At 48.7% G+C, this 27,479-nt stretch overlaps 2 protein-coding genes across 8 annotated transcripts in view; one reads left to right on the forward strand and one right to left on the reverse strand.

Annotated features, from left to right (window-relative positions):
- The window catches only part of Dab2ip (DAB2 interacting protein), a 249,500-nt gene that overhangs the window by 218,240 nt on the left and 3,781 nt on the right, over positions 1-27,479 (forward strand). The gene's annotated exons all lie outside the window — the stretch shown is intronic.
- Positions 1-27,479, reverse strand: part of Ttll11 (tubulin tyrosine ligase like 11) — a 243,304-nt gene that overhangs the window by 14,341 nt on the left and 201,484 nt on the right. For all 6 annotated transcript variants that reach the window (XM_078048135.1, XM_078048133.1, XM_005320921.5 and 3 more), the window contains one exon: positions 21,316-21,422. In XM_078048135.1, the coding sequence (XP_077904261.1) occupies positions 21,316-21,422 (107 nt within the window). The remainder of the gene's footprint in view (positions 1-21,315; positions 21,423-27,479) is intronic.

The following is a 27,479-nucleotide window of genomic DNA, read 5'->3' on the forward strand; positions in this document are numbered from 1 at the left end:
GCATAGCGCTTTCCAATTTACAGAGAATATCCATCTTCTCATTGGCTTCTCAGTGTTTGAAGGAGGCTGTTATTACAGGCAGTCCCCATTTACAGTTGAGGAACACAGGCCCAGAGAGGTCGAGAGGCTTGTCAAGGTCACCCCCTAGGTGGACGTGGCAGTGTCTCAGCCCCTGCCTGTCTCCCGTTCAAACCCACGTTCCTTCCCCTACACCATTAGGCTTCCGTAACATCTGACATTTATGTATTATTTTACAGTTTACAGAGCACATTTGCATATATGATATAATTAAATCCAAATCATTGTCGACAGCCAGGGATATTATCCCAGACTGAATATGAGATTTTTTTTTTTTAAATCTCTCAAAAATGCCTCAGTGTCCTAGGCTAGCCTTTCTGTTTCAAGGTATTGGCGAGTGAGGTCCGACCTTACAGTCCTTTCTCTCTCCCCAACCTTTAAATCTCTTTCTTATTACTCACCTAGAATGGATGTTTCTGTCTCACAGTGAAATCCTAAATGGATGCGTACACAAGTTTTCCATTTGGAATCATTGCTAGGAAATAAAGCTGAATGATCTGGATTAGAATTAGCTTAGTGATCCCTCTCTGTGCGGCGAAACGGCCCCCAAAAGAGCTATCTGCGAGGGCTGTGCAAGCGCCGAGGTGGTTAATCACCAGACTCTCAGTTTTCTCTCCATTCCTAGGGCCCCAGCAGCCTCGCTCCATCCTTGCTGTTGCATGGGTCCCCCAGCTGTTACCACGGTCTCCCCCGGCCTGGGCCTGGGGTCTCAGAGGACTCTATACCTGGTAGATCAAACCTGGGCATTTCCCATGGGATAGCACTGAGCTCTGAACAGTGACAGACACACTTGATCTGCCCTGGATCCCAGCCCTGCCACTTATTAGCTGTCCAGGTGTTCTGTCTCTGAGTCTCACTTTCTTCATCTGTAAAACGGGATCAGCAAAGCAAAAGCCCAAGTGGCTTTAACAAGGCACTACCCAGAAAAAGCCCAATACAGTGCTTAAAACCTAGTGGCACAAGAGCCTCTCTCATCTTTCCACCTGGGTTCTGCAGCTCCCCTCACTTGCCTGCAGTGCTCCAGTTGGTTCTAGTTTCTTCTTTTATGGCTGTTAGCTGATTGCTGGTCTCCTTGCCAGGCTGAGGTTCACCAGGCGAGGAGTCAGGAGACCAGCTTCTCGGTGGTCTCTGTTCCTATGCTCTGCATGGCTTTGAGCTGGTCAATTCCCCTTTGTGGGCTTCACATTCCCCTTCTTCTATACAATGAGGGCTGGGCTGTGTGATTGCTCCAGATTCTAGAAGTATTGGGAGTGACCGTAGCTTCTGAATTTTTAAAATGGCAATAATTAAAATTCTAGGATGCATTTATTAAGGCGGTTCTGTCTGCCAGGACTCCCATGGCCACAGCCCTGAAAGGCTGGCGCTGCTGATCCTCACATTGTGTATGTAGGAGTGCAGAACTGTGAGAGGCACGCGCCCAAGATCCCGCTGCAGAGGGTCGGGGCTGGGATTCCCACCACTGCCCTGTTCTCCAGACCAGGGAAATCCCCTCAAGGCCCAACCTTCCAGGTAAGAAAGACAGGGCACCTTCTCCTGGCGCCTCCCTGCTGTACCTGTAGCATTGTCCCTAAGTGTCACTGTAGCAACAAGCAGTGATACTACCTTTGTCCTTGGCTGGTTGGAAAATGAGCAAGCGTCAGGCTGGAACCAGAAATATACCTTGCAGGAAAATCATTACCCCAGAAGCCCACAGCGCCCGAACAACGCACATAATCAGAGGCGGAAGCACTTCTTCCATCTCTCATTAATCACAGGACTGTCACTGGCTGGTTCAGTGATAGAGGAACACAGGCCCAGGGAGGTCAAGAGGCTTTTCAAGGTTCCTGTCCAGTCCCATCCCATGTCACCTGGCTCTACCACAACTCAGACAAGTTCCCGAGTCACTCTCTGTGCAGACAGGGCCACAGTACTGTCACTTCTTCCTGTGACTGCTTCACACCACTCCAGACCTTTCTCTTGAGATTAATGGTTCCAGTGAGTCTTGATGCTCACTCCTCAGCAAATGGTCGAAATCTCCAACTTGGAAAGGACTTCGGAGATAGCAGACCCAGGCTTTGTGGGATAACAACATCTCAAATAGCACAGTAAGCAGAATGAATGAGAGTAGTCACACCCAGCACATGTGACGTGCTGTCAGGCTCTGCCATGTTCACTTCACGGGCACCTCTCATTTACTCTTCAAACAAAATTTGAGTGGCAGATGCTTCTTGTGTGTGTCCTGCCTTCCCACACCCTGCCGCCTTCACCCTTTGTCTGCCGGTGTTTAATGGCATGTGAAGCTTTGCTTTTGCCTTGGAGCCTTAAGTTGGGGGCAGGAAGGTAGAGCTATTGGCCTGGAGTCCCACAGACTGGAGTTGGTGGTGGGGATTTGAACCTCTCAGGATGCTGCTTCCAGGCATCAGGCTCACTCAGGCAAGTTAGCAGAGCAGCATGATTTCCCACCCTCTCTGCCTTCCTGCAGCTTCCCTGTGAGGTTCTGGGCCATGGGTCGCCCTCCTTGGCATCGCTATCTGTGGTCATCCATCCACCCCTTGGCTGTCTCCGGTGATGGAGTGCTCACTCTCTACTGCCCCAGGACCCCCCCCTTCTCTGCTCTCTGCTCTTAGCCTGGACTGAAATGTGAGATGCTTCCTCATGGGTCCCACAAAACACGGAGCAAAGCTGACTCCTCCCTCCCTACAACAGCCTTGCTTGGAGAGGATCCCCAGGACAGCACCTGCTGCAATGCAATTCCATCCACACAGGGTGGACGCAGAGGGGAGCAAGCCACAGGGAAGGGGACGGAGGAAGTGGGGACAGTCTGATGGGAGAGAGGTGTGAGATGGAGTCGGGTTGCAGATAAGGTTCTAATACAAAGGAAGACGCCAAACATTGCCTGGGAGAGGCAAGAAAGTGGAAAAACTCTTGACAGAGGAGCCCGTGTGTGCAGTGGGAAGCGAGAGTTGTTCTCCTCCTCCGCCCTGTTCCTCCAGTTCCTGCACTCCGGAAGTGCGCACTCTTAGTCATCCCAGGCATGTATGTATAAAATGGAACATATGCATCTCTCTGCGCATCAACATCCATATACATATAATTCTGTGCGCACGTACATTTTATGTATTTTTGCTGCACTTTTTAACCATCTGTCTCGACACCTCTTCTGATCAGCACACGTAGTTCTCCATTTTTCATAGGCTACGTATATTCCGTGGTGTGCACGAACCAAGATTTTAAAAAAATCCTTCCCCAGTGATGGACACGTAAGATGTTTGCTCTGTTCCTTTCTTTTCTTCTCTTTTTGGTGTGACCAACAGTGCTGCCGTGAACACCTCTGTGCCTAGAGCAGTATGTGCGGCAGTGGAAGGAGAGATCACCATTTCCAGTGGAATTTCCGGGTCAAAGGACGTGTGCATTTTGATAGCTCTTGCAAACTGTTTTGATGTTGGGATCTTGAAGGGTCAGGGGGACTTTGCTGGTCAGAGTTTGGCAGGGTTGGGGGGAGATCTATGTGGAACAGAGGGGCTAGGTTGTGCATAATCTTAGTGCTACAGAACAGCTTTCTTTGGGTGTTGGGGAGCAGAGCAGGTATTGTTGGGCTGATTGGGGGTGGGGATCTTGGGGACCAAGCAGTGAAGGGAGGAAAGGTGGGTGGTTTAGCGATGTGCCTTTGGTGCTCCCAGCTTGTCAGTTTCTCCCCTGCTCCTGTAGCTGCCTATCAGCTGCCAAGCAGCCCTGGGGTCTTGCATAGTGGAAGGGCTGCCGGCATTGTACCTCTCCCCCCACCCCCATATCCTCTCTCTGCTCCCTGCTCACCAAACTCCCCCAGAGGATGCTGGCCCAGTCTTGCGGGCACAGCCTCCCCTCCAGCTTCCAGCTCCCGAGAGTTCTTTCCTCCCTCCCCTGCCTCTCCACCCAGCAGCTCTTGCAAGTGGCGGGACACCTGCATTCCCTTCTGAGCTCTCAGCGTCCCTCCGCAGTTTGACAATGTGAAAGCCTCTCTGCCTCCCCGCTGCAGTCTGGCCCCACCCTCCCGCTTCCCGCAGCTGACTGGGGCTGGCTCAGGCTCTTCTTTCTTCTTCGGGCTCCTCTGGCTTCACCTTGCCTTGGGTCCTGCAGTGCTCTCCCCAGGCTCCTCTGCTCTCTCTTCCTGTCATTCATTCCCTGGGCTTTAAATATCTTCAATGAATTCACGAGGTTCAAAATGGTCGCAGTCGTTATCTCCAGGCCAGACTGCTTTTTTTTTGCCACCTGGATACCTCATTAGCATCTCAAGGAGCCTGTTAAAAATGAATGTCTTGGTCGTGGCTTCACAGTTCTGCCTGTCCTCGAGTCTGACCGCATCTATAAATGGCATCTCCAACTCATTTATTTGCCAGAACAGAGCAAGAACTGGGGGGGGGGGGTGTCAATCTTTTCATGCACAGCCCCTCGGCCCACCCCTCCACACCTCTGCACTCCAAGCATCATAACTCTTGCTTTCCATCTGCCAGCCCCCAGCCTGGGCGTCCATCACTCCCCTGGTGTCCCTCACAGCCTTCTCACTGGCCTCCCACCTCTATGGGGACATTCAAGACCACCTCTTAAAGACTCTAGTCAACCACAAACTCGCCTGCTATTTAGACTCTCTGACAGCCCAGCCAGAGCCAGTCCCATCCAGGTCTACACTGTCTGGTGCATCCCCCAATCTCCCTCCCTGATGTCTTTCATCTCCCAGAACCTGCTGCACGACTTCCCACCTCTGGGCCCTGGTCACTGGTATTCCTTCTGTCCCATCTCCCTGGCCCACCCCCTAATATAAATTAGGTCCTCTCTGTCATTAAAATATGTCTATTTCATTTCCCAGAACTCCTCACAGCCCCCGGCTTCGAGTGTGCATCCGAGTTGGGAGTCTGCCTCTACGGCCAGGCGCCAAGGGCACAAGGCCCTGGGTGCTCTGTTCACCCCTGCGCGTCTCTCTCACCATCAGTGCCTGAAGTGTGGAAGGCTCCTGGGGAACAATAGTTGACCCCTGTGGGGCAGAAAGAGCCAGGCTGGATGCTGAAGGCAGGGTCTGCCACTTACATGCTGCTCAGCCACCTTGGCTAATGCACTGTGCTCGGGAGCCTCAGCTTCCACCCTCCCCTCCTGGTTCTTAGGATGATGTATCTGGCCCACGCCCCAGGAAGGTGTCACTCACCGCCTTATCATTGGCCTCCCACCTCTATGGGGACATTCAAGACCACCTCTTCTTTCTTAACTGTCCTTAAGTCATTAGAGCAGGTCCGAGCCTGGTGGAGTAAACAGTCAGCTCTCTTATAGGCCAGTGGCTCAGAAGCCATGCCATTTTGGTGGCCCTGTTTCCTGGAGCTAGGCAGTTTGGCTACCTGAACTCACCCACCAAAGGCCATGCTCTTCCCTGCCCCCTCTGTCCACCCTCCAGTTACCTAGCTGGGCCCTCTGGATTTATAGAGGAAGAATCAGCCTTGGAGGGGTGGAGGGCGGGGAGCGAGGGTGGAGCCCAATCCCTAAGGGGACTGTCCTCAAGGAGAGACCCCTCTGAGAGACTCTTCAGAACTCGGTTGTCACTTGGAGAGATGACATGAGGCAGATCAGTGTCAAAAATAAGACGGAGCAGTGGGTTTCAACTTGACTCACATTAAGGATGTCACATTAGAGCACAAATGAGAGAGAAGAGAAATGCTCTTTTATGCGGGAGTTTATTTTTGTCACTTTGTCAGAGAGAAATTGCAGCCCCGAGGGCATTAGAGCTTCACAGAATTACCCAAAACATTAACATGCAAATTGCCTTCTTTAGAGAAGGTAATTTTATTAGTGCACGAGAAAAAAAACGTTTCTTTCACTGTACTCATGCCTAGGAGCAGCACCGTCTAGGGGCCAGTTAGGGCCACCAAAAACGGATAATCAGGGAGCCTCCTAAAGTTGGTTGGGATTTTGAGCCTCCTCCAGGTGGGCCCATGTCTCCCTGGATGTGGGAAGCACCCACACCTCGGTTAACACTCGGCTGCCTAGGGGTACGCAGGGCAGAGAGGGAGAGTGATTTGTTCAAGATGGTACAGCTCCAATGGCCAGAAAAGAACCACACAGCACCAAACACAGCAGGAAAACATGGCAGGGAGGGTCTGGAAGCTTCTCGGAGAGGGCCTTACACATGGCCAGTCAAGGTTGGATGGGCAATCCAGGCTGGGAGGAATACCTGAGCAGAGGTGCCCAGAAGAGATTCGCTGGCCTGGCCCAGCAAGGTGTGGCAGAAGGGTGGGCTGGGATGGGGGTGGGTGCAGAGGGTGGAGGCAAGGCCAAGCCCAGAGGCTAACAAGCTGGATGTCACCTGCAGGTGGCAAGCAGACCTGCAGAGCCACGAGATTTGAGAAGGGAGGGGTTTCCCGGCCCAGGGAGCCAACATGACAGAAGGCTGTACGAGGCTGCGCTTACATAAGGCTTCCTCCTCCCTCTGCAGACGTGAAGGGGGAGCGTGGGCAGAGACACCCACCACCGCTCAGCAGAGTCTCAGTGAAGTCAGGTCGCGCGGAGCAGATGAGGTATGGTGGGGCGTCGCCTGGGCCTCCCGGGCTGAGGGCGCTTCTTTTGGCCCTCACGGGGCTGCAGCTGGGTCATTTGTCCAAAGTGGGGTCCCTGGAGCTTATCACAGCCCCAGGAGCTGTCTTTTAGGGAAGCCCGAGGGAAAATGTGGTGACTATTCAGGTTTTAGCTGGGTAACTCTTTGCGTGGGGACCTCCTGTGCATTACAGGATGCGTGGCAGCACCCTGGCCTCTACCCACGGAGGGCCATTTCAGCAGCTTCCCTACCACCTGCCTCCACACATGGCCACATGTCCCCAGAGGCACTTGGAGGACTGGTTTTAAACAGTGTGATTCATCTTACAGCAGTAAGATGAGGATCGTGACCAGTGTGCTCCTGGTGAAAGACGGGAAGGACAGGCTCTATCGTGCTAACTCGGCGTTTTCTTGACTACAGACAGAGAGCTGATCAGATGGCTCAGGAGATTTGTATTGCACTCCTGGATTAAGTGATTAAGCCCAGATTTGACCAAGGATTCTGTTAAATGTCTCTGACGGGCCTCAATGGGACGCCCTCCTGGAACGCTTGTGGCCACGAGGGTTTCTCAAATACCATTAGATTCTGAAGGAAGAATTTTGGTTCCACCATGAGCTTGGTGACCTTGGGCATGTCCCTTAACCTCGCTGAGCCTCAGCTTTCTTCTCTGTGACCTGGAGGAGGAAGCTCAGCCCTCAGGACTGGTGGGCAACGTGCAACATGCTTCTCAGTTTTAACTCCAATATGCACAGGTCGCAGAGGCCCACACTCCCATCTTCACTACAAGGAAAAAAAAAAAAAAAGCTGAGCAAACTGAAAATCAATGATTTCTCTAGGGTCCATCAGAGAATTGAGGTCACAGGGCAGTCTGCCAAGTTGAGAACGGGAGAGACAGGTGAATACAGAGGCTCAGCAGCCAAGCTGGCTTGCCAGGGGCGGAAGATCCTGGAGCCAGTAACTGGGAACGATAAGTTGCTGGATGGGGCTGTGCCGAAGGTGGACAGGGAAAACTCCTGGAGATGGACCTTAGATTCTTAGGGAGTCCCTCACCGTATTCTCAAGGTGGAAATGGGAGAAAAATCCCAGGGCTTCCGGTCTTTGAAGCATGCCTAGACTTCCTCCAGAACAAAGACCTGTGGTAGGGGAGACCACTGCACCAGAGGCCCACGCGCCCTGGAGAAGGGCCATTAGACAGCGCCAGCATCTCCAGTCTTCCTGTCCCATGCAAGGGCAGGACAAAGGAGGTCAGAAACCCCTCTGGGAGTCACTGTTCATGGACTCAGGCCCACCAAGATGGTGAGATTTAATCTTCAGATCTGAGGTGCTTTCTCTCTCACCATCTCACCACATGAACAGGGCTGCAGGATTACAGCCGGGAGACGCGCAAGACGGGGCTCCACGGAAGAAGGGGTTCTTAGGGAACCCCTAAGACAACAGAGGGAGAAAGAGACCGAGGAAATGAGAGGGAACCCACGCCTCTGGCACCTACAGCTACGCAAACATTCAGAGCAGCTCCTAGTAAGGTAGATAGCAAACCTCTCAGAAAAGAAGGCTCAAGAGAGAGTTGGAACTATTTTGAACTAAATGAAAATGAAAACGGAGCTTATGGAAATGTGTGGGACACAGTGAAAGTGGAGGTAAATGGGACATTTGTAGCTTTGAATGCGTATATTAGATGAGAAGGAAGATCTGAAATCAGTAACTCCAGCTTTTATTTTAGGAAAATAAGAAAAAGAAGATCAAATTAAATCCAAAATAAGTGAAAGAAAAGAAATAATGAAAATTAAAAAACAAACCAGCGAAATTAAAAACAGGGAATCGGTAGAAAAAAAATCAATGAAACTGAAAGTTGGTTGTTCGAAAAGAACTGTAACCTGGACAAACCTCTAGCCAGGCGGATGGAGAAAAAAGAGAAAAGATCCCTATAGCACTAATTACCAGTTACAAACGACTAGTATAGGAATGTAGAGGGGCATCGGTATGGATCATTAAAAGTATATCATTAAAAGGCCAATAAAGGGATATTATGAGTCTATACCCACAGATTTGGTAACTTAGATGAAATGGACCAATCCCAACAATCCCTGAGAGACAAAATTTACCAAAACTCACACAAGAAAGAACAGATCATCTGAATAGGCCTCCTATGTATGAGCAGGATTGAATGAATAATTAAGAACCTCCCTCAAAAAGAAAGCACCGGGCCCAGATGGGTTCACTGGTGAAATCTATAAATATTTGAGGAAGAAATGATACCAATTCTTTTGTGTCTTTTCCAGAATATAGAAGCAGAGGGGACATACATTGTTTAGACAGGTACTACTTAATCTGCAATTATTTGGGGACTTCTGAGCTATCTTTTTGTTATTTATTTTTAGTTTAATTCAGTTGTGGTCTGGGAGCATAGTTTTTTTTTTTTTTTGAATACCAGGGATTGAACTCAGGGGCACTCAACTACTGAGCCACATCCCCAGCCCAATTTTGTATTTTATTAGAGACAAGGTCTCACTGAGTAGCTTATTGCCTCACTGTTGCTGAGGCTGGCTTTGAACTCACCATCCTCCTGCCTCAGCCTCCCAAGCTACTGGGATTATAGGCGTGTGCCACGGTACCTGGCCATTTGCATGAAATCTATTATTTATATATGTATGTGTTTATGGCCTAGGATGTTCTCTGTCTTGGTGACTGTTCCATGTGAAGAGAATGGACATTCTGTTCTAGTTGGATAAAGCATTTTAAACATGTCAATTAGATCCAGTTGATTGATAGCACTGTTCAATTCAACTATATCCTCACAAATTTTCTACCTTGCCAGGTCTGTCAATTACTGATGGGGGCTGTTCAACTCTCCAACTACAAATGATAGATTAATCTATTTTTCTTTGTGGTTCTATTGGTTTTGCAGCACATATTTTGACACTGTGATTAGGTGCATATATGTTAAGGATTATCATGTCTCCTTGAAGAATCGGTGAGACATGACAATCCTTAACATCACTAACCACCTTTGTCTCTGACAATATTCCTTGCTCTGTAGATTGCTTTGTCTGAAATTAAAATAGCTAATCCCATTTTGTTTGGTTAGTGTGTGTTTCATCTTTCTTTACTCCTCTACATTTTTTATAACTTTATTTTATATATTTATTTTTATGTGGTGCTGAGGATTGAACCTAGTGCCTCACCCATGCTAGGCAAGTGCTCTACTACTGATTCTCAGCCCCAGACCCACTCCTCTACTTCTTATTATTTAAGCTTTTATGTTTAAAATGGGTTCCTTGAAAATAACATGCATTTGGATCCCTTTCCTTCCTTCCTTCTTTCTTGTGGAGGTGGTACTGGGGATTAAACAGGGAACTTTACCACTGAGGTATATGCTCAGTTTTTTTTTTTTTTTTTTTTTTGAGAAAGAGTCTCACCAAGTTGCCCAAGCTGACCTTGAACTTAAAATCTCCTGCCACAGCCTACCAAGCCTTGTGTTTTTGTACTAGGGATTGAACCAAGAGGCACTTTACCATCAAGACACCTCCCTAGGCCTTTTAACTTTTTATTTAGAGAGGATCTCACTAAGTTGCTTCGGGCCTCCCTAAGTTGCTGAGGCTGGCTCTGAACTCATGATCCTCCTGCCTCAGCCTCCCAAGCTGCTAGGATGACAGGTGTGCACCACTGTCCCTGGCTTGAAGCGCTTGTTATTTATTCTCTTGACAGTCTCTTATTTTAATTGATATATTTAAACCATTCACATTTAAAGTAATTACTGATTTAATTGGATAAATACCTACCATGATTGAAACTGCTTACAATTCATTGCACTTGCTCTGTTTTTTAAATCTTTTTTTCTGCCTTCTCTTGTTTTAATAGAATATTTTAAATGATTACAATTTCTGTTTCAGCATAGCAGTTCTTCTTCTCCTCCTCTCCTCCTCCTTTCCACCCCCTTTTCCTTCCCTCTCTCTCTCTCTCTCTCTCTCTCTCTCTCTCTCTCTCTCTCTCTCTCTCTCTTTCTTTCTTTCTTTCTTTCTCTGCTTGGGATTGAACCAAGGGCCTTGTGCATATGAAGCAAGCACTCTACCACCTCTTTTACAAGAGACAGTGCCTTATTACATTGCTAGGCTGGTATCAAACTCCTGGGCTCAAGCCATCTTCCTTCCTCAGCTTTCTGAGTAGCTGGGACAACATTGTATCTAGTGTATCCTCCTCCCCCCCTCCTCCTCCTTTTTAATAATCAGTCATTATCCTAGAGTTTACAACATATATTTCTAGGTAATAGGTCCATTTTAGAATACACTATGCCACTTCATAGAAAAATAAAGAAAACCTAAGTGATGTTGATTTGGCTATGCAATTTTAGATAAAACACCAAAAGTATGATCCGTGATCCACGAAAGAAAAAATAATTAAGCTGAACCTTATTAAAATTAAAAACTCCTACTCTGAGAAAGATATTGTTAAGAATGTGGGCTCAGCAGGGTAGCTCAGTAGTAGATTGCTTGTCTACCATGCTGAGGCCCTGGGTTTAATCCCTAGCACCACAAAAGAAAAGAAAGAGAAAATTGAAGAGATTAACCATAGACTGACAGACTGGGAAAAATCTGTGAAGCATATATGTTATGAAGAACTTGTCTCCAAAATACACAAAGAACTCTTAAAACTAAACAGTAAGAAAACAAACCACCCAATTGAAAAATGGGCCCAAGATATGAATAGACACCTCACCTAAGAAAAGATATAGATGGCAAATAAGCCTATGAAAATATGTTCAATACCAAATGCCTTTAGGGAATTTCAAATTAAAACAGTGAGGTATAACTACATATCTATAAGAATGACTAAACCCAAAAGCTCTAAACAGTGTTGGCAAGACTGTGGGGCCACGAAAACACTCCTTAACAGGGCATGGTGGCATATGCCTGTCATTTCAGTGACTTGGGAGGCTGAGGCAGGAGGATTATAAATTCAAGACCAGCCTCAGCAATTTAGTGAGGCCTGAAGCAACTTAGCAAGACACTATCTCAAAACTGAAAATTATATGAAGAGCTGGAGATGGAGCTCAACAGCTAAGCACCGATAGATTCAATCCCTTGTTAAAAAACAAGACACAACAAAATAATGTGCTCACTTCAGACTATTAAAAAAAGAAATATTCCTTTACTATGGGGAATGCAGAATGGTACTGCCACTTTGGAACACAGCTGGCCAGTGTCTCACAAAACTACATATAATATGTTTCTGTTGGGATTCTCCAGAGAGAATCATCAGGAGATGGATAGACAGACAAATATTAGGGGTATTGGTCATGCAATTATGGAGGCTGAGAAGTCCCATGTCAGGCTGTCGGAAAGATGCAGACCCTGGGATGACAATAGCATGGTCATGTCTGAAAGCCTTAGAATCAGGGAAGTGATGCGGTAACTCTGTCTGAAGCCAAAGGCCTGAGAACTGCGGGGAGGGAGTAGTAGGTGGGGCTGCTGGTGTAAATTCTGGCATTCAAAGGCTAAAGAGTCTGGAAGGTTTTTTTTTTTTTTGTACTGGGGATTGAACCCAGGGGTATTTAGCCACTGAGCCACATCTCCACCCCACACTTACACTTAATTTTTTTTTTCTATTTTGAGACAGAATCTGGCTAAGTTTGCTTGGGGCCTTGTTAAGTTGTTGAGGCTAACTTCGAACAGATCCTCTTGCCTCAGCCTCCTGGGTCTTACAGACATGTACCACCACTCCCAGCAGGAGCTGGAGTTCTGATGTCCAAGGGCAGGAGAAGAGTGTTCCAGCACCTGGGTGGCTGGGAGGGTGGGTTGTTGGGAGAGAGAGGCCTTTCCTCTGCCTATTTTGTTCCATCTGGGGCCCCTGCTGGCTGGGTGGTGCCTGCCCACATTGAGGGCGGTTCTTCCCCCCTCAGACCACCAACTCAGATGCCAACCTTCTCTGGAAACACCCTCACAGACACACCCAGAAATAACGGTTTGCCAGTTTTCTAGGCATTACTGAGTTCAGTTAAACTGACACCTAAAAGTAACCATCACACCATATGATCCAACAGCCAAATTCTTGGGTATTTGCCTAACCATGTTGAAAACTTCTGTTCCACAAAAAACCTGTGCATGAATATTTAAAGCAGTTTTATTCATGACTGCCAAACCTGTAAGCAACCAAGATACCCTTCAATAAGTGAACAGACTAACACACTGTGGTATACCCATTCAATGGACTATTACTCAGAGATAAAAGAAATGAACTATGAAGCCATAAAAAGACACAGAGGAACTTAAATGCATATTACTAAGTGAAAGAAGCCAGTCTGAAAAGGCTAGATACTGATTCCATCATGTGACATTCTGGAAAAGACAAAACTATGGAGTGTAAAATGATCAGTGAAGGCTAGGGGGTTGGGGATAGAGCACATGGATTTTTAGGGCAGTGAGAGTGTTCTGTCTGAACCTGGTGGATACATGGCATAGTGCATTTCTCAAAACCTATAAAACTGAAGAGTGAACCTTATGAATTTTAGTCAATCATAATACACCTGTCTTTGCTCACTCATTGTGACAAACATACCACAATAACCCAAGATGTTATTTTAGGGGAAACTGAAATATGAGCATGGTGAAGTAGGGAGGGGTGTTCTCTGGACTGTCTGCCCTATGTTCTAATGAAATGAAGCCTATTAATTTGAAAAAGTACTTATAGAGCACCTGGACCATGTCAGGTGCTCCATAAATGTAGTTCGCATCTGTGTCAACACTGTCAGCTGCTAGGAGGCTGGAGGAGATTTTAGTTAGGAGATCTGGTTCCTGGTTCAAACGCTGCCACATACTAGCGGGGTGCCATTGCAGGTGGCCCCTCATCTGTCTTGTCCTTGTTTCCTCAACTTTAAATAGAGGATTAGGGGATTTCCTCCCTACTTAGGAGCATCCAAGCGAGTGCTTTGAAGCATAAAGTGGTGCAAACGTTGCACTCCCCACTCAGCAGGCGGAGGAGTGGATGGGCGGGGCTTGGGAGGGAGCACTCACAGCGGCAGCTTCTTAGCCACAAGCGTCATTGTTAAGGTCGCCCTGTGCCAAGACAGGGCCTGGGGCTGTCTCACCAAACGCCCAGCTCCTGGGTCTCAGGACATTTTGGGACTGGCACGATCCTCACACATCTTCATGAGCTTGTGAGTACCGTCACTGCACAAGGCAGCCTGGAACTGAGACTCCGGGGGTCTGCTTCCTGTTCTGTCCCTAGAAGCCTACGGGAGCGATTTCTTTACCCCTCTGTGCCTCGGTTTCCTCCCCTGTGAATGGGGTCATGAGCAAGTCCGAGCTCACAGGAGTGGGTGCATTCAGTGGACAGGAGGGCTTGGAGGCCGTTCTATGATCTGCAAAGCTGCGCACATCATGATTATCGACGGGGGCTGAAAAAAATAAAAGAGCCCCCCCCCTGGAGCCAGGCATATACCTCCTTACTAAACCCTGACAAGGAGCCAAGGTGGATGTCACGGGACCCTGGAGGAGGCCACTGAGGCTCCCCCACAGTCAGGGGCAGGTATTGATCAGTGGTGCCTAGTGCCTCCCTGCTGTTCCTGGCAGATGACAGTGCGAGGAGGGGAGGGGCGAGGCGACTGGAAACAATTCAGCTTTCCCTCTGCTGTCTTCCTTGGGGGATGCGCAGGCAGTGGGCAGAGACCTGTTCTCTCCACCCTCCAGGTGACTGAGGATGAGGAAGGACAGGTGCTCAGCTGGCTGCTGGGGGGCGGGCGTGGGGACTCACATCCCCTGGCAGCACCCTGGGGACAGGACATCTCACAGGGCTTGTGTTTGAAGCCCAGCCTCTGGGAGGGGGCAGGGCAGCTGGCGTTTCTGTTGCTTTTATTAAAAATAATTCTGACTCCGACTACTTTATGAGCGCGTAGGGCGCGCATCCAGAGAGGCCCATCTGACTGCGAGATAATTTCAAGGCTCAAGAACATCGTTGGTGCCAGACACCTCCACGAGGCGCTGCGTGAGGCCGGCCTAGTTCCCGGGGCCCCCATCTTCCAGGGGGCGGGGGATCCATGTATATGTATAAGGGAGGCTTCGCTAAGCATTCCAAGTAAAAATACTTTTAAATATTTCAGTACATCGGCAACCAAATACTTTTCAGTTGGGGCTCGTTCCAGCTGATGAAAGTACAGGCGTCAGATGATTTGCATAAGTCGACTGAGGAAATTTGGCGAGAAATGGTACAGAGACTCAGACAGGATCCACTGGCTGCTGTGGTCTGGCACCTGCTCTGGCCGTCATAGGCGTGTGGAGCAGCCACTATGTGCCAGGCACAGTGCTAGGAAGAGCTCTGGCGGAGGTTAGTCCAACCTGAGGGCAGATGCTTCCTACTCCTCCCCATATTTGATGGGCAGCATGACCAAGGGGCTGCCTGGGCTGTTGGTGCAGATGAGAAAGGTCTGCCTGGGGTTGGGGATACCTCCTGGAGGAAGGCGTCCTGTGCCTGGTGCTGAGAGGAGAGGTTTCCAGCAGGGGCAAGGGCCCAGACTGAGGATTACTGGCTGGTCACTCTGGCTAGAGGAAGGACTGTGAGGCTAGTGGCAGGATGGATGGCTGCAGAGGGTCAGGGGGCCAATCTGTGGGCCCCTCAGTCACTCAGATGTCCTCCCCTGGAGTTGGAATAATGAATCCAGTTTCTGCAAGGGTTTGGTGGTCAGCTCTGAATTGAAAGATGATTCAGGGAGAGGGCTGGCAATTGCCACAGCCAGGCAGAGGCAGGGAGTACCCACTGGTGCACAGGTTCCTCCTCCCAGGCTAATGGGAGCCCTGGGGGTGCTTTGTCCACCAAAGCAGAGTTTGCTGCAACCACCACTCACCCTTGGCTAGGCTGCAAGACAGCTTCTCTTTCCTGTCTCTGTCTGCAGCACCTGGCAGGAGTGGGTGCCCAGGAAGCAATTCCTGAGAAAGGTGTGCATGGAGAGCCCGTGAGCACAACCCTGATCCGGGTGCTAAGCACAGGGGCGGGCTCTGTTCTCAGCAAATCCCATGCTTCTGTTCCTCTGCAGGAGGGTTTTAGTGAGGTGGGCACCATTATTATTTCCACAGATGATGACTAGGGGGGTTCGGGGAAGTTATGCAATTCCCTTGAGCTCACCTATCTACCAACTTATCAGGCCTAGGTTCAAAGCCAGGTTTGTTAGAATCCAGAGCCTGTGGCTTCTAGTAGATTCCTATCAAACCAAGACAGCCCTAGGATAGCGGGGGTGTGGCTCAGGAGCTTGAGGAGCAGTGGGAGAATCATTTCTTATTTTGGTCACAGGGTCCTTAGCATATATCAGACTTAAACTATGCCTTCTTAGCTTTCCCTCCCTGAGCAAGCTGTGTGCATGTGCCCTGTCTCCTCTCAAGGGAAGTGGTGGTGTGTGGGCGTGGGGGGACTCCCCAATCCATTTTTTCTTCCTTTGCAATCATGTTTTCACTGGTTCCTGGGAGAGAGAGAGACCTTTAGCTTCTTTCTTAAAGCAGCAAAATGCCTGGCTGCAAAGTGAACAGAGCTTGAGGAGTCTCCAGACGCCAGGTGCTAGATGGACAAGATGCCCAGTGGCTGGGCTCGAATGTTCCCTTTGCAGGTGAACTGCTCGTCTCTCCTAGCTGGCACCAGGGACAGTGTCTTTTATTGCCTGATCTTGATGCCAATCTCATCTCTCCCTCTGGAGGTGTGCAATGCCACTCTGGAAGGAGTCAAGAGCGAGGCCTCCGTGACAAGAAGGAACTCGAGAGAGCCATTGACATGAGCTAACTGCGTCTCCACGATCAAATTTGTTTCCTTATTTGGTTTTGGCTCAGGAGAGGGCTACAACACCCCAGTTTTACTGATAATACCCTTAAATTTATATTTCTGCATTCTTCTGGAAATTCCAGAGTTAGAAATTAAAATCCTTAATTTAAAAAATATGACAATTGCGTTGCCATGTGAGTGAGAGTGAGACCATATGACTAAGGTCCACGTAGCTCCTGGGTGGTCTAGGAGGGATGAAGATTCTAGGAGGGATGAAGACAATCTATTTAGGGAAAGTGAGCATGGGTGCAGATGAGGGTTCCATGGGTGGGGAGAAGTGGGGGATGGGCTGGGGTGGGGGTGGAACCCACATATCAGATGCAGGTTATTGTCAATCACGGTGAGTTTGTGGATATTTACTTCATTATTAAAAATAACTCATTAAAAAAGCTAACTACAAAAGAGCACGCTGCTCATGGGCCATGCCGGAAGTATCTCAGGAGCCAAGGACCATGATTAATGCAGTTCTAGCCACTGGAGGGCCAATGGAAAACGAACAATAAAAAATGAGTCTGCTTCAAACAATGGGCTGAGGGTTAAGTTCCATCACATGCACAATTTCTCTCACTGTTTTTTTCCTCACTGATCTTTCCCAGGCACCATTTCCATTTCCCTTCTCCATGTCAATAGCAAGTCTCCTCATGCCGGTCATCTTTGCCCCCCGTGGTCTCGAGTGTTAGGGACAGGCTTACCCCTTTGGTGGGCACCAGTCTCATTAGGGCAGAGGAGGTCCGGGCCTGCTTCAGGGAAAGGGAGATGTGTGCACACTGGGAGTAGGGGACACTCCTCAGCAAATGGGCTGGCATTTTACACTGGGGTGGGAAGGGAGACCCTGTCATCAAGGTCACCCTGACACTATTCTCACACTTGGAACTCTCTGCTTTGAGGATGTGGGCATCTTTTATCTGGGCATTGTCTATTCATTGAACAATTGCAATTGCCCACAATTGGGAGGGATGTCTTTGCCATTCTAGGACAAGTGCCAGGCCCTCGAGGATACAGACACACAGGCTAAGGACTCTGTGTGTGCTTGTATAGCAACCCTGCCACCCCCCAGCTTCCCCTGATAGCTCTGGTCATATCACAGGATGAGTATCAACTGTGTAGGGTACTTGTGTAACTGAGAGACAGTGGGGATAAGGTAAAGGTCACAGGGGTGATAAAGGTAAAGGTCATTCTCTGCAGTCAGAATGACCTTGTGTCAAGTCCCAGAGTCCTCACTATAAGGCTTTGACAAGTCGCAAACGTCTTTTTAATTTCACCTTACGGTAAGCCTCAGGTTTCTCATCTGTTGATTGGGATAACAACCCTTAGAAGACTGTGTGAGAATTAAATGAGATAATTCATAACAAACATTTTTTACTTCTGTCCCATAGTAAATGTCCAGTAAATGGTCTCTATTATAATTATTTTCTTAACAGACTAGGATCTGTAAGTCGTTTATGTCTCCACAGGGCCCAATACCAGCTGACATGTTCATTACCTGTTTTTTGAATGAATGAAGGAATGTATGCCCTTTAAGAATGAGACCCATGTTCCACTACTCTTCAAATACTTCCTTCCTTTGTCGATGGTGTTGGGGATTGAACCCACGGCCTCCTGCATGCTAAGCACACTCTATCACTGAGCAGCACCCCTAGCCCCAAAGACTTCTTTTCTTGTCAACCAAGCAGCTCTGGGCTGGGAAGGCTGTCTCCTGAGCTCTGAGCCCACACCTCTGGCCAGCACTGAACTGGTGCTGAGGGCCTAAGGAAGCAAGAACGCTCCACTCTCCCATATGATCGTTCTCTTGCCAGAAACAAGAGCCCCACTGAACCACAGATTTCTATTGCTCTCCAGGAGCTTCCTGAATGGTCCCAGGATGGTGACGGCTGCAGATGCTCCTTCTTCCTGCGGTTCAGGGGAGGTGGAGCAGCCTCGAGAAGACAGAAAGAAAGTACCCTGGCCAGCACCAGCTGCCAGACAGCAGGGTCCCAGTGACCGAGGACATGGAGAGTCTGCTGTCTAGCTGTATTGCCAGCCTACTGCTTAGTCCCCCCACCCCAACCCTGCCATTACTTCTTTTCAGTAGCAACAGAAACAGGATGCAAGCTTTGAGGACAAAGGAAAGGGAGACAGGAGCGTGGACAAGGCACCCCACACACTCCAGTTCCATCCTCCCGGCAGGCTCTGTGCTGGGAGACCTGACTTTTAAAAGAAAATATTCTATTGACACATAATAATATTTGCACATATTTATGGGGTACACTGTGATGTTTCCGTACATGTACACACTGGGTAATCATCAAATTAGGGCAATTAGCATATTCATCACCTTAAACATTCACTGTGTCTTTGTTGTGAGAACATTCAAAATTCTCTTCCTGCTCTTTAAATTATACAAAGAATTATCATTGATTTGCCTCCTTGTCCCTGTGTCCCCTCCCCAGTAACACAGGCGAACAAGTACTATCTGTTGTGGCCCTAGATTGGGGACAGCCCTCCAGACCAGGAGGCAGGATGCTTGAGTTCCAATCTTTTTTTTGTTATTCACTGGCTATGAGATTTAGACAAGCTACTTTTGCTCTTGGAAACTCAGGATCCTCATCTGTAAGTGGGTACCATTACTCACCTCGGAGCCTGGTGTGAGGATTAGCAGCGATATAAATGCATATGCAGTGATCTCAAAAGTGCCATTATGACCAAAGATTATCACTTCACACATTCAGGGGCCAAGGGATGCAAAAGGCCTGGTAGATCCCAGCCCTGGATTCACTCTTGCTAAAAATAAGAAGTTTTCTCATTTCCTTAGCTTGGTCAGCAGAGTGGAGAGACCCTGGCAGATCCCAGAAGTCCAGGTCCCTTGGATTCCACGTACATGGAGCAATTTAAGAGGCAAACAAAACATGAAAAGCTACTTGGAATTAACAATGGGCCAGATGGTAATGCTAGTTTGAAGCAATAAAACATGATAAATAGCTTCCTGCTGCTACTCCTGATCAATTTCAATATTTAATAATTCCAATGCCACCCCACCCCCTCATCTGGCCCCCTCCATGGGATCCTGTGATGACACCCTGCATTCAGCTCACAGAGCAACACTTCTTCACTTTCTGAGGGCGTCAGCAAAAAGTGACGCTGCTCTACTGTCACATGAGCCCACTTGGTCCTCGAAATGATAATTAATCTGCCTACTTCTCCTGCAGGCTGCTCATCTCCCGCCTCTCCTGGTTACCAGGGGAGGTTGCAAGGGGGATGACCTGCAGAGATGCAGGACCCATGACTCTTGGTATGCCCTGACTTTTGCTTTTGAATTAAAGAAATGGGAGCAGCAGAGAACTCTGAGGTCATCTTACTCAAGGACAAATTAGTAGGAAGAAGTGACCCCAAAGGGAAGCCCAGGTGACCAGGTGTTTGAGTTTTATCCAGTAGCCATGCCCCTGAGCCTCAGTTTCCTTCTCTGTGCAATGGACACAATGAGACCTACCTTCAGGAGAACTCTGCCCGGGCCACCCATGTAAAGTAACTGACAGTGTTTGGCATGTGGGAGATGGTCAATGACTGGCACTGGTAGCATCATTACCAAACACGAAGCCAAGCAGAAAATGACTTCTGAGCACCAGAACCCTGAAGGGAGGGCTGCATTGCTGGGGTCTGGAAGTTTCTGGCCCACATGGGTGTAGGTCAGCACCAGCTGCCTGACAGTTCTTTCCTAGGATTCTCTCCATGTGGTGTCTACTAATGAGATCAACTGCTTTGCCTGGTCAGTGATAACCCCCAATGCTTTCCTAGTCACATGAGACCTCAGGGCAACTCCTGAGGGAAGGCATTGTTGGTGCCATTTTACAGACAAGAACTTGAAACTAGGAGGTAAAATGACTTTGTTGGCAGGAGATGGCATGGTCACATCCAATCTGGATCTCTCAACCTTCCTCTGTGCCCCTCTTTCTCAGGGAGGCCAGTGGGTGGAGGAGGGGCATGGTGCCAGGGGGCCGCTAGCTCATGGTGATCTCGGTCACCTGAACTGTGGTTTACTCATCTGTGAAATGAGGCTCATAATGCCTTCTGCACTGGGTCACAGGGACACTTAATGAGGGAATGTGCACGAAAAGACTTTGCAGTTTTGTGATGAGCTGTACAAACATCATGACAGTCATTGAACCTTTTTAGAAGAACACCCTCTATGAAGGGAAAGATCAGAAGCTCGTCCACCGAAAGGTGGATTCTCCTATAGAGTCCTTTACCACATGGCACAGAGGGTCAAGGGCGGATTCTCGGTGTGACATTCAAGGTTTCCCACCACCTCATCCCCACGTCTTCTCTCTTTCCTTTTTGCTCCAAACCATCTGAGCTGGTTGGAGTGGCCTGAGCTCAGTGGCCTCTCCTGTGCTCAGGCTGGAGAACACCCCTGCCAAAGTGTCCGTCCCAACCCCGCACCCTGGCTCATCCTGCACAGCCTCTAAGAGGCCTCCCGTGGCCCTCCCTGGATGAGGAGCTTCCTCATAGCCTCTCTGGTCTTCTCTCCATCCCAGCCCACGTCCAATATGCCAGCTTCGTTTTCTCATCAGCCTGTCACCTCTGCAGTGAGCTCCTTCCTTGCAGGGACCAACTGCCCTCCATTCCAGTCTCCCGGGGCCTGGCAGCCCATGCTCCCCGAGTGTGTGCCGAGCATCCCTCACACAGCTGGCATGAAGCCTTATGCAAAGGCAAGGAACGCTAATGACAGAACCAGAACGGGTGGGTGGGGGTGCGTGTCACAGCCTTGGTAGCAAACAGCGCCCTGGAACTTAAATTTGGCTCCATTCCTGGAGTGATACCTAGAGGGGATCGGTCATCTTCCTCCTTCCCCCTTAATGAGAAGAGACGGAAGGCGCATGTCCCTCTGTATCTGTGGGCACTCCACAGGGAGGGGGTGAAGGATCATCAGGTACCTGAGTCCCGCTGGTCCAGGGTCATGGAGTTCCACCTCCTCGTGATGTCAATGTACAGAATATCCACTGCAGCCATGGACAAGCTGCTGCTGCTGAGCTTGCAGTTCCTGCCAGAGACGGGAGAGCAGACACGTTATCGTCAGACTGAAACCTACCCGCCCTTGTTTCCTCCAAGCTTGTTGTGGACTGAATATTTGTGTCCCCCCCAAGATACACAGGTTGAAGTCCTATCACTCCAGCATGGTGGCATTTGGAAGTGGGACTTTTGGGAGCTGATTAGGTCACAAGGGTGGAGCCTTGTGGATGAGACTAGTGTCCCTGTAAGAAGAGACCTGAGAGAACTTGCTCGCTCTTGCTGCTCTCCACTGGGTGAAGATCTGTGTTTAAGCAACCATTTGTAAGCTGGAAACCGACTCACATCAGACCCCCATCTGCTGGTATCATTAAAAAAATTTACTGGTGAATTATTATTACATAATAGTGGGATTCACTGTGAAACATTTGTACGCGCACATAGTATCATTTGGTCAATTTCATTCTCCAGTACCTTCTTGTCCCCCCCTCCTTCCTTCCCTGAGCCCCTTCTTCTAGTACACTGGTCTCCCTTCTATTGTCTTGAGATCCACTTTCATCCCCGTTTTTCTCTCTCTGCTCCACAAGTGAAAGAAAACATGACCCTCGACTTTCTGATTTCATTTAGCATTCTCCAGTTCCATCCATTTTCTTGCAAATGACACATTTTCATTCTTTATGGCTGAGCAAAACTCCACTGTGTATATATTCCACACATTCTTTACCCATTCATCTGTTGATGGGCACTGAGGCTGGCTCCCTAAGTTGGCTACTGTGAATTGTGCTGCTATAAACACGGCTAGGCGCATATCGCTGCAGTATGCTGACTTAAGTTCTTTTGCATAAATACTGAGGGGTGGTACGGCTGGATCATATGGTGGTTCCCTGCCTAGTCTTTTGAGGAGCCTCCATACTGATCTCCATAGTGGTTGCGCTAGTTTCCAATCCTGACAGTGTGTAGTTGTCCCTTCATCCCTGCCTCCTCACCAGCATCGATTATTTGTATTCTTGATGACTGCCATTTTAATTGGAGCAAGATGAAATCTCAGTGTGTTTGGATTTGCATTTCTCTGATTGCTAAATATGTGGAACATTTTTTCATATATTCTTGCTGTCTGCCAGCACCCTGACCTTGACTGCTCAGCCTCCAGACTGTGAGAAGTCAATTCTTGTTGTTCACACCACCCAGTCTACGGTTATTTTTTGATGGCTACTCAAACTGACTGAGCTGATGATGTCTTTGCTCAGGGGTGTTCTGTGTCTGGAGCCAGCGACAGAGGGTGGGGGGCAGGGGCAGAGAAGACGGGAATGGAAGCTGGGGCTGGAGGTTGTGGGCTCCTCTAAGTGCAGCCACTGGGTTAGTTGGGGGCTAATGGGCTGGAAAGAGCAAGGACATCAGGATGGCAAGTCTCGAGCGGACTCCAGGCTCTGCCACTGGCAAACATTCGGCCCTGTGTAAACCATTTCAACTCCCTCGCCTTTGAAACGGGCAGGCTTTGTTACAATCACCGTGTCATGCTGACCTTACATGCCACGTAGGCTGCTGCTGCTCTGAAAGGGGAACGGAAGGCCACGTTTCAAAAAATAGCTCTGTGCATGTGTCTCCATCTTCCTATCGATTAGTCCTTGGGCGTGCGTCACTGCCCCCTCCTGCTGGTGTCCAGGCGGCTGCCTGTGTCACGCTCAGATGACCCAGTGATGACAGCACATCCCTGGCACAGGCTGAAGCCATCGCTGTGGTCCAGAAGCAGTTCCCTGCTGGGTCCTCACCCGATGAGTCCCTGAGGCCAAATCTCCAGACAGGGGCTCAACGTTTCTGTACTTGACCCATCTTAATCTGTCCCCAGAAGATTTTACAGAAGCCTTGAATCAGCCACACCAAGCCCCAGATTGATGGAGCAGAGTGGTATAGCCCCTGTGGGGGGCCCACGCAGCACAGACAAAGCCAGACCCCCCTGATGCTCCAGTTGATCCTTGGTTCAGGTTCAGGGAAGCCAAAGTATAACCAGGTTTCTGTCTGATGTCAGCAGTGGTGCTCCCTGCCTCAGCCACAGAACGGGAGTTTATAATCCTCCTTCCTCCAACTTTTCGGGAATCTGGAAATGGGGGGCACAGCTTGGCCTACTGAAAGGAGCACGGCTTGGGCATCAGGCGATCAGGATTTAAATCCTAGCTCTGCTGCCTTTTCTAGCTGCCTAACTGTGGGCAATTTCCCTAACCCTCCCTGGTACCTTCGTTTCCTGGTCTCTAAAGTAAAGATCATAATACCTGTCCACGTGGCTATTAAGGGAGGGAGTGGCTGGCATCAGCAGGCCACAGCACCGTTAGTTGCCTTCTTGATGTCTCTCCCCCTTTTCCTTTTCCTCTCCCAGAGCCAGAACCCCCTGGGCCCGACGGGCCACATGAGGCTGACTTTTCAAGGGGTGACCCTGCCCACTCTGGAGCAATGGAACTTGCAGGTCTAAGAATCTGGGTCAGAGGGCCCTTGTTCTCTGTCCAGACCAGAGGCAGCCCCTGGCTTGACCAGTGCACCACGCTGCTGGACAAGATCATGCCCCGGGAAGGCTGGATTAGCCCAGGATCCTGGGAGCCAAATTCTGGACTCTGGTTGGGTTGGCTGAGCCACAGTCAATGCTGCTTTCAACTTTTCAAATGCATCCCTGTCCGTTGCTCCAGCTAATGATAAAGTGCTCCTCTGAGCTCCCATTTGTCTTCATCCCCGCGTGAACAGCTCCCTTAGGAAGTTACATGGGGGAGATGACTGGCAAGCAGCACTGGGCATCCAGGGGTTGCTCTCCAAACCAACCCCACCTCCAACAGTGGTGGCTGGGAGCATGCCCAGGACAGTGCCCCGAGGAGGCTTGTGCTCCTATGCACTGGCACCCTCGCTTGCCTGCTTGGTCCCTTCCTCTCTTCCCACATGTCACATTTCCAAGGCCATCAATTCACATCTTGCTTCCTCCCAGGCTCCCACTCCGTATTTCAATCACAAGTCACCACGGCAGACTTCAAAGCACATCAGAGCGCAGTTATTGAGCCCCAGTAACAACATGTCAGTGGACGCGGAGCTTTTCACGTCACCTGTCACCGAGATGGCTATCTCTATTGGGTTCTGCAAGGGCGGAGGTTCCAGTCTCTCCCCGGGTAATATAACAAACTGCTCTGCTAATTTCCAAAGCTTCATTAGGAAAGGGCCACAGGTCGTCCCTAATTATCATATCCATGTCCGCTGGGCTCCTCTCTCTGACGCAGGAACGGAGACTGCCGGGCTTGCTCTGTGGGTTAATGGAGTATAAAAAGGGAAACGAAACTGACCACTGTATATAGTTATTTTTTTCTGACAGGAAGAAAATAGAAGTGTCAAACCTTTAGCAGGAGCCGTAATTTACCAAAGAGAATTCTTCATTTATCCCCTTTCCAAGGTAACTCATCCCCCCTCAGGGATGCCTGCAAACACAGTTGATTGCAACATTGCAGCCAGGACCTCGGAAGGAGGGGTCCAGGCTGGCTGCAGTAGCCAGGGAATGCTGTTAAGAGAATTTGGGTTCTGGAGGTGCAGTCTGTGTGTCAGCCTCTTTCCTGCCTGTGAGCTCTTGGAGTCTTTACACTCATTCTATGAGGCGGGTATTCCTGATCCCATCTCAGTGAAGGTAAGCTGAGGCACAGGAGAAGGGTCAGAATCTGCCCAAGATGGTGAGATTTCCTTAGAGGATCTAACAGTAGGTTTGGGTGCTGCGGGGAGGTAGCCCAGGCCAGGGACCAGAGGGCTGGAGTCTCTCCAGTGCACTTCTGCTGGGGAGCTCTGAGACAGAGGGTGGGGGTAGTAGGGAGAAGACAACCAAAGTCCCATAGAGACAGACCCTCTGGTCACTAAAGAATGGACTCAAACAGGGAATGACTTTAAGAGAAAAGATGTCAAGACTTTGGAATGACTTTTCAATCCACCCATTGGCTCAATTACAGAATTTGGGCTTTGCTCCTACCTACAGGTGAGTATTCTGGGCCCAGAGAGCAGGGCAGAGATAGACGGATACCACCATCAGAAGGGAGAGGTGATCTCAGAGTGCAGGCTGAAAACACAAAAGCCAAGAAGCCCCTAATCATGGAGAACAGTTTTCCCTTATGTCCTGGGATGCAGTTCTTTAAATGACTCATGAACAGAAGGAGAAATTCTTCAGTGGAAGAGAAACCCAGGAAAAATGGTTGCAGGAGAAGCCAGAAAAATTCCTGGGAAGGATAGACTAGAAATGAAGTTGGAAAACACGACCTTTGGGGTCAAAGGTCCGTGAGTTTGAATCTTGGCTTTGCTGTGTGACCTTGAGCAAGGAATGGGGGGGAGCCTTCCTTGCAGGTACAGTGAGGAGACTCACCACTTCGGACACTTTTAAGGACTACTCAGGGCCTGGTACACACCAGGAAGTGGCAGTTTGCCTCCCTCCTCTTTGATTAGAACCAGTTTGAAGAAATGATTTATTTTTGTCTGGTTGGGGGTCTGTTTTATTTTTCAGAATCCAAAGAATCTGGGTACATATGATTGGAGAAAATCACAAATCATTCAAGTTCATTAGGACCCAAGCATAGGAAGATTTGAAATGATCATCCCCATTTCCTCTTAACAAGTACTGACATCTCATGGGAAATTTAGGATCCAACTTTTTTTACTCCATAAAATCCTATTTATAGAATTTCTTTTGTGTTCATCTTTCTCTGTGGAAAAAAGAGAAGCTTTTTGTTTGTTTGTTTTCTGGAGAGGTTTCTATAAGGGAAAAGCTAACAAATTGTCAATATTTATTTTAAAAAGCCAAGACAAAACACATATCTAAACACGGGGGAGGGGGAGGGAATAAGACAACTCTCATTTAAAATGTACGCCTTTTTAAAAGCCATAGCTACCCCAGGCTCAGAATCCCATGGTATTGCTGGAAAGGGGTCATCAGGAAAGGGGAGATTTTCAAGGTCACAGAGGAGTTAATGACAGAGGGAAGCGAGGCCTCTTACATTTCTATTCTAGAACATTCTAATGCACCATGTTGCCTCTCAGAGAATAAAACCCCTTACAGCTACCTATTAGGAAGCATGTTAATGTCTCCTTATGATAAAAGGGAGTAGAAGGGGGAAAAGGAAAGAGAAAAAACCATCCTCTAATTCAAAGGGAGACCCAGGATCAGAAGCCCGCAGGGTGACAGGCGAGATTTCAAAGCTGAACAGCCCCGTGTGAAGCGAAGGCTCCAGGTGCAGGGGGCGCTGCTACATGTCCTAGAAATAAACCCGGTTTGGGCAAACGGTTTGAATCCCCCGGCTGCCTTCACCGGAAAATGCAGCATCTGCAAATTGATGTCAGCTTCCAACGTTTGGAAAAATGTCCTTTGTGAATTACATCGGATGCCTCTCCAAATCAGTGTTCCAATGGAAAGAGGGTCACAAAAAACACATTTCTCTGAAAGAGAGCTGTCAGGTTGAAGAATCAATTAGATAATTTCCATTTCCCAGAGAAAGAGAAGCCTTCACACCCCAGGAATTATTAGTAAGTAAATTTCAGAAAAAAAGTTAGAACAGGAGGCACTAAATTTGTGCTACTATGTGCTACTATTAAGTTCCTCCCAAGGAAATGACATGAAAAGCTGGTTAGACAGACGTAAGTCTAGACAAGGGAATGACGGTTCGTTATTTCTCATTTCTTGGTGAAAAAGAAAAATAGAATATGGCCAGGCTGGCATTAGCATAATTCACTCTGAAAACTGCTGATCTATGCATCACATTATGAGAGATGGACACTGAAAATAAATTCAGTCGGACTGTTTATTATTTGCTTCCCTGTCTGCAAGCAACTTGGGGAGAAAGAGTGGGTAGCCCAGATGAAAGCCAAGTTCAGCTTCTGCCATTTGTGTGGGAACTATGAAAGGAGCATGCACCTGGCCAGGGAGATGCCTTTTTCAAAGTGCTCCTGAGAAAGGCACGGGTTCGACTTAACATATGGCATAAATACTATTAATTCACAATGAAGCAGAGTTTAAACCAAAGTGGGAAGAAAAGAGAATCGTTGTTAGGGGGAGAAGATGCTTGTTGTTAAGTCTAACCAGCAAGACGGCACC

The sequence above is a fragment of the Ictidomys tridecemlineatus genome, chromosome 4 (genome assembly GCF_052094955.1).
Source record: "Ictidomys tridecemlineatus isolate mIctTri1 chromosome 4, mIctTri1.hap1, whole genome shotgun sequence".
Taxonomy (NCBI): Eukaryota; Metazoa; Chordata; class Mammalia; order Rodentia; family Sciuridae; genus Ictidomys; species Ictidomys tridecemlineatus.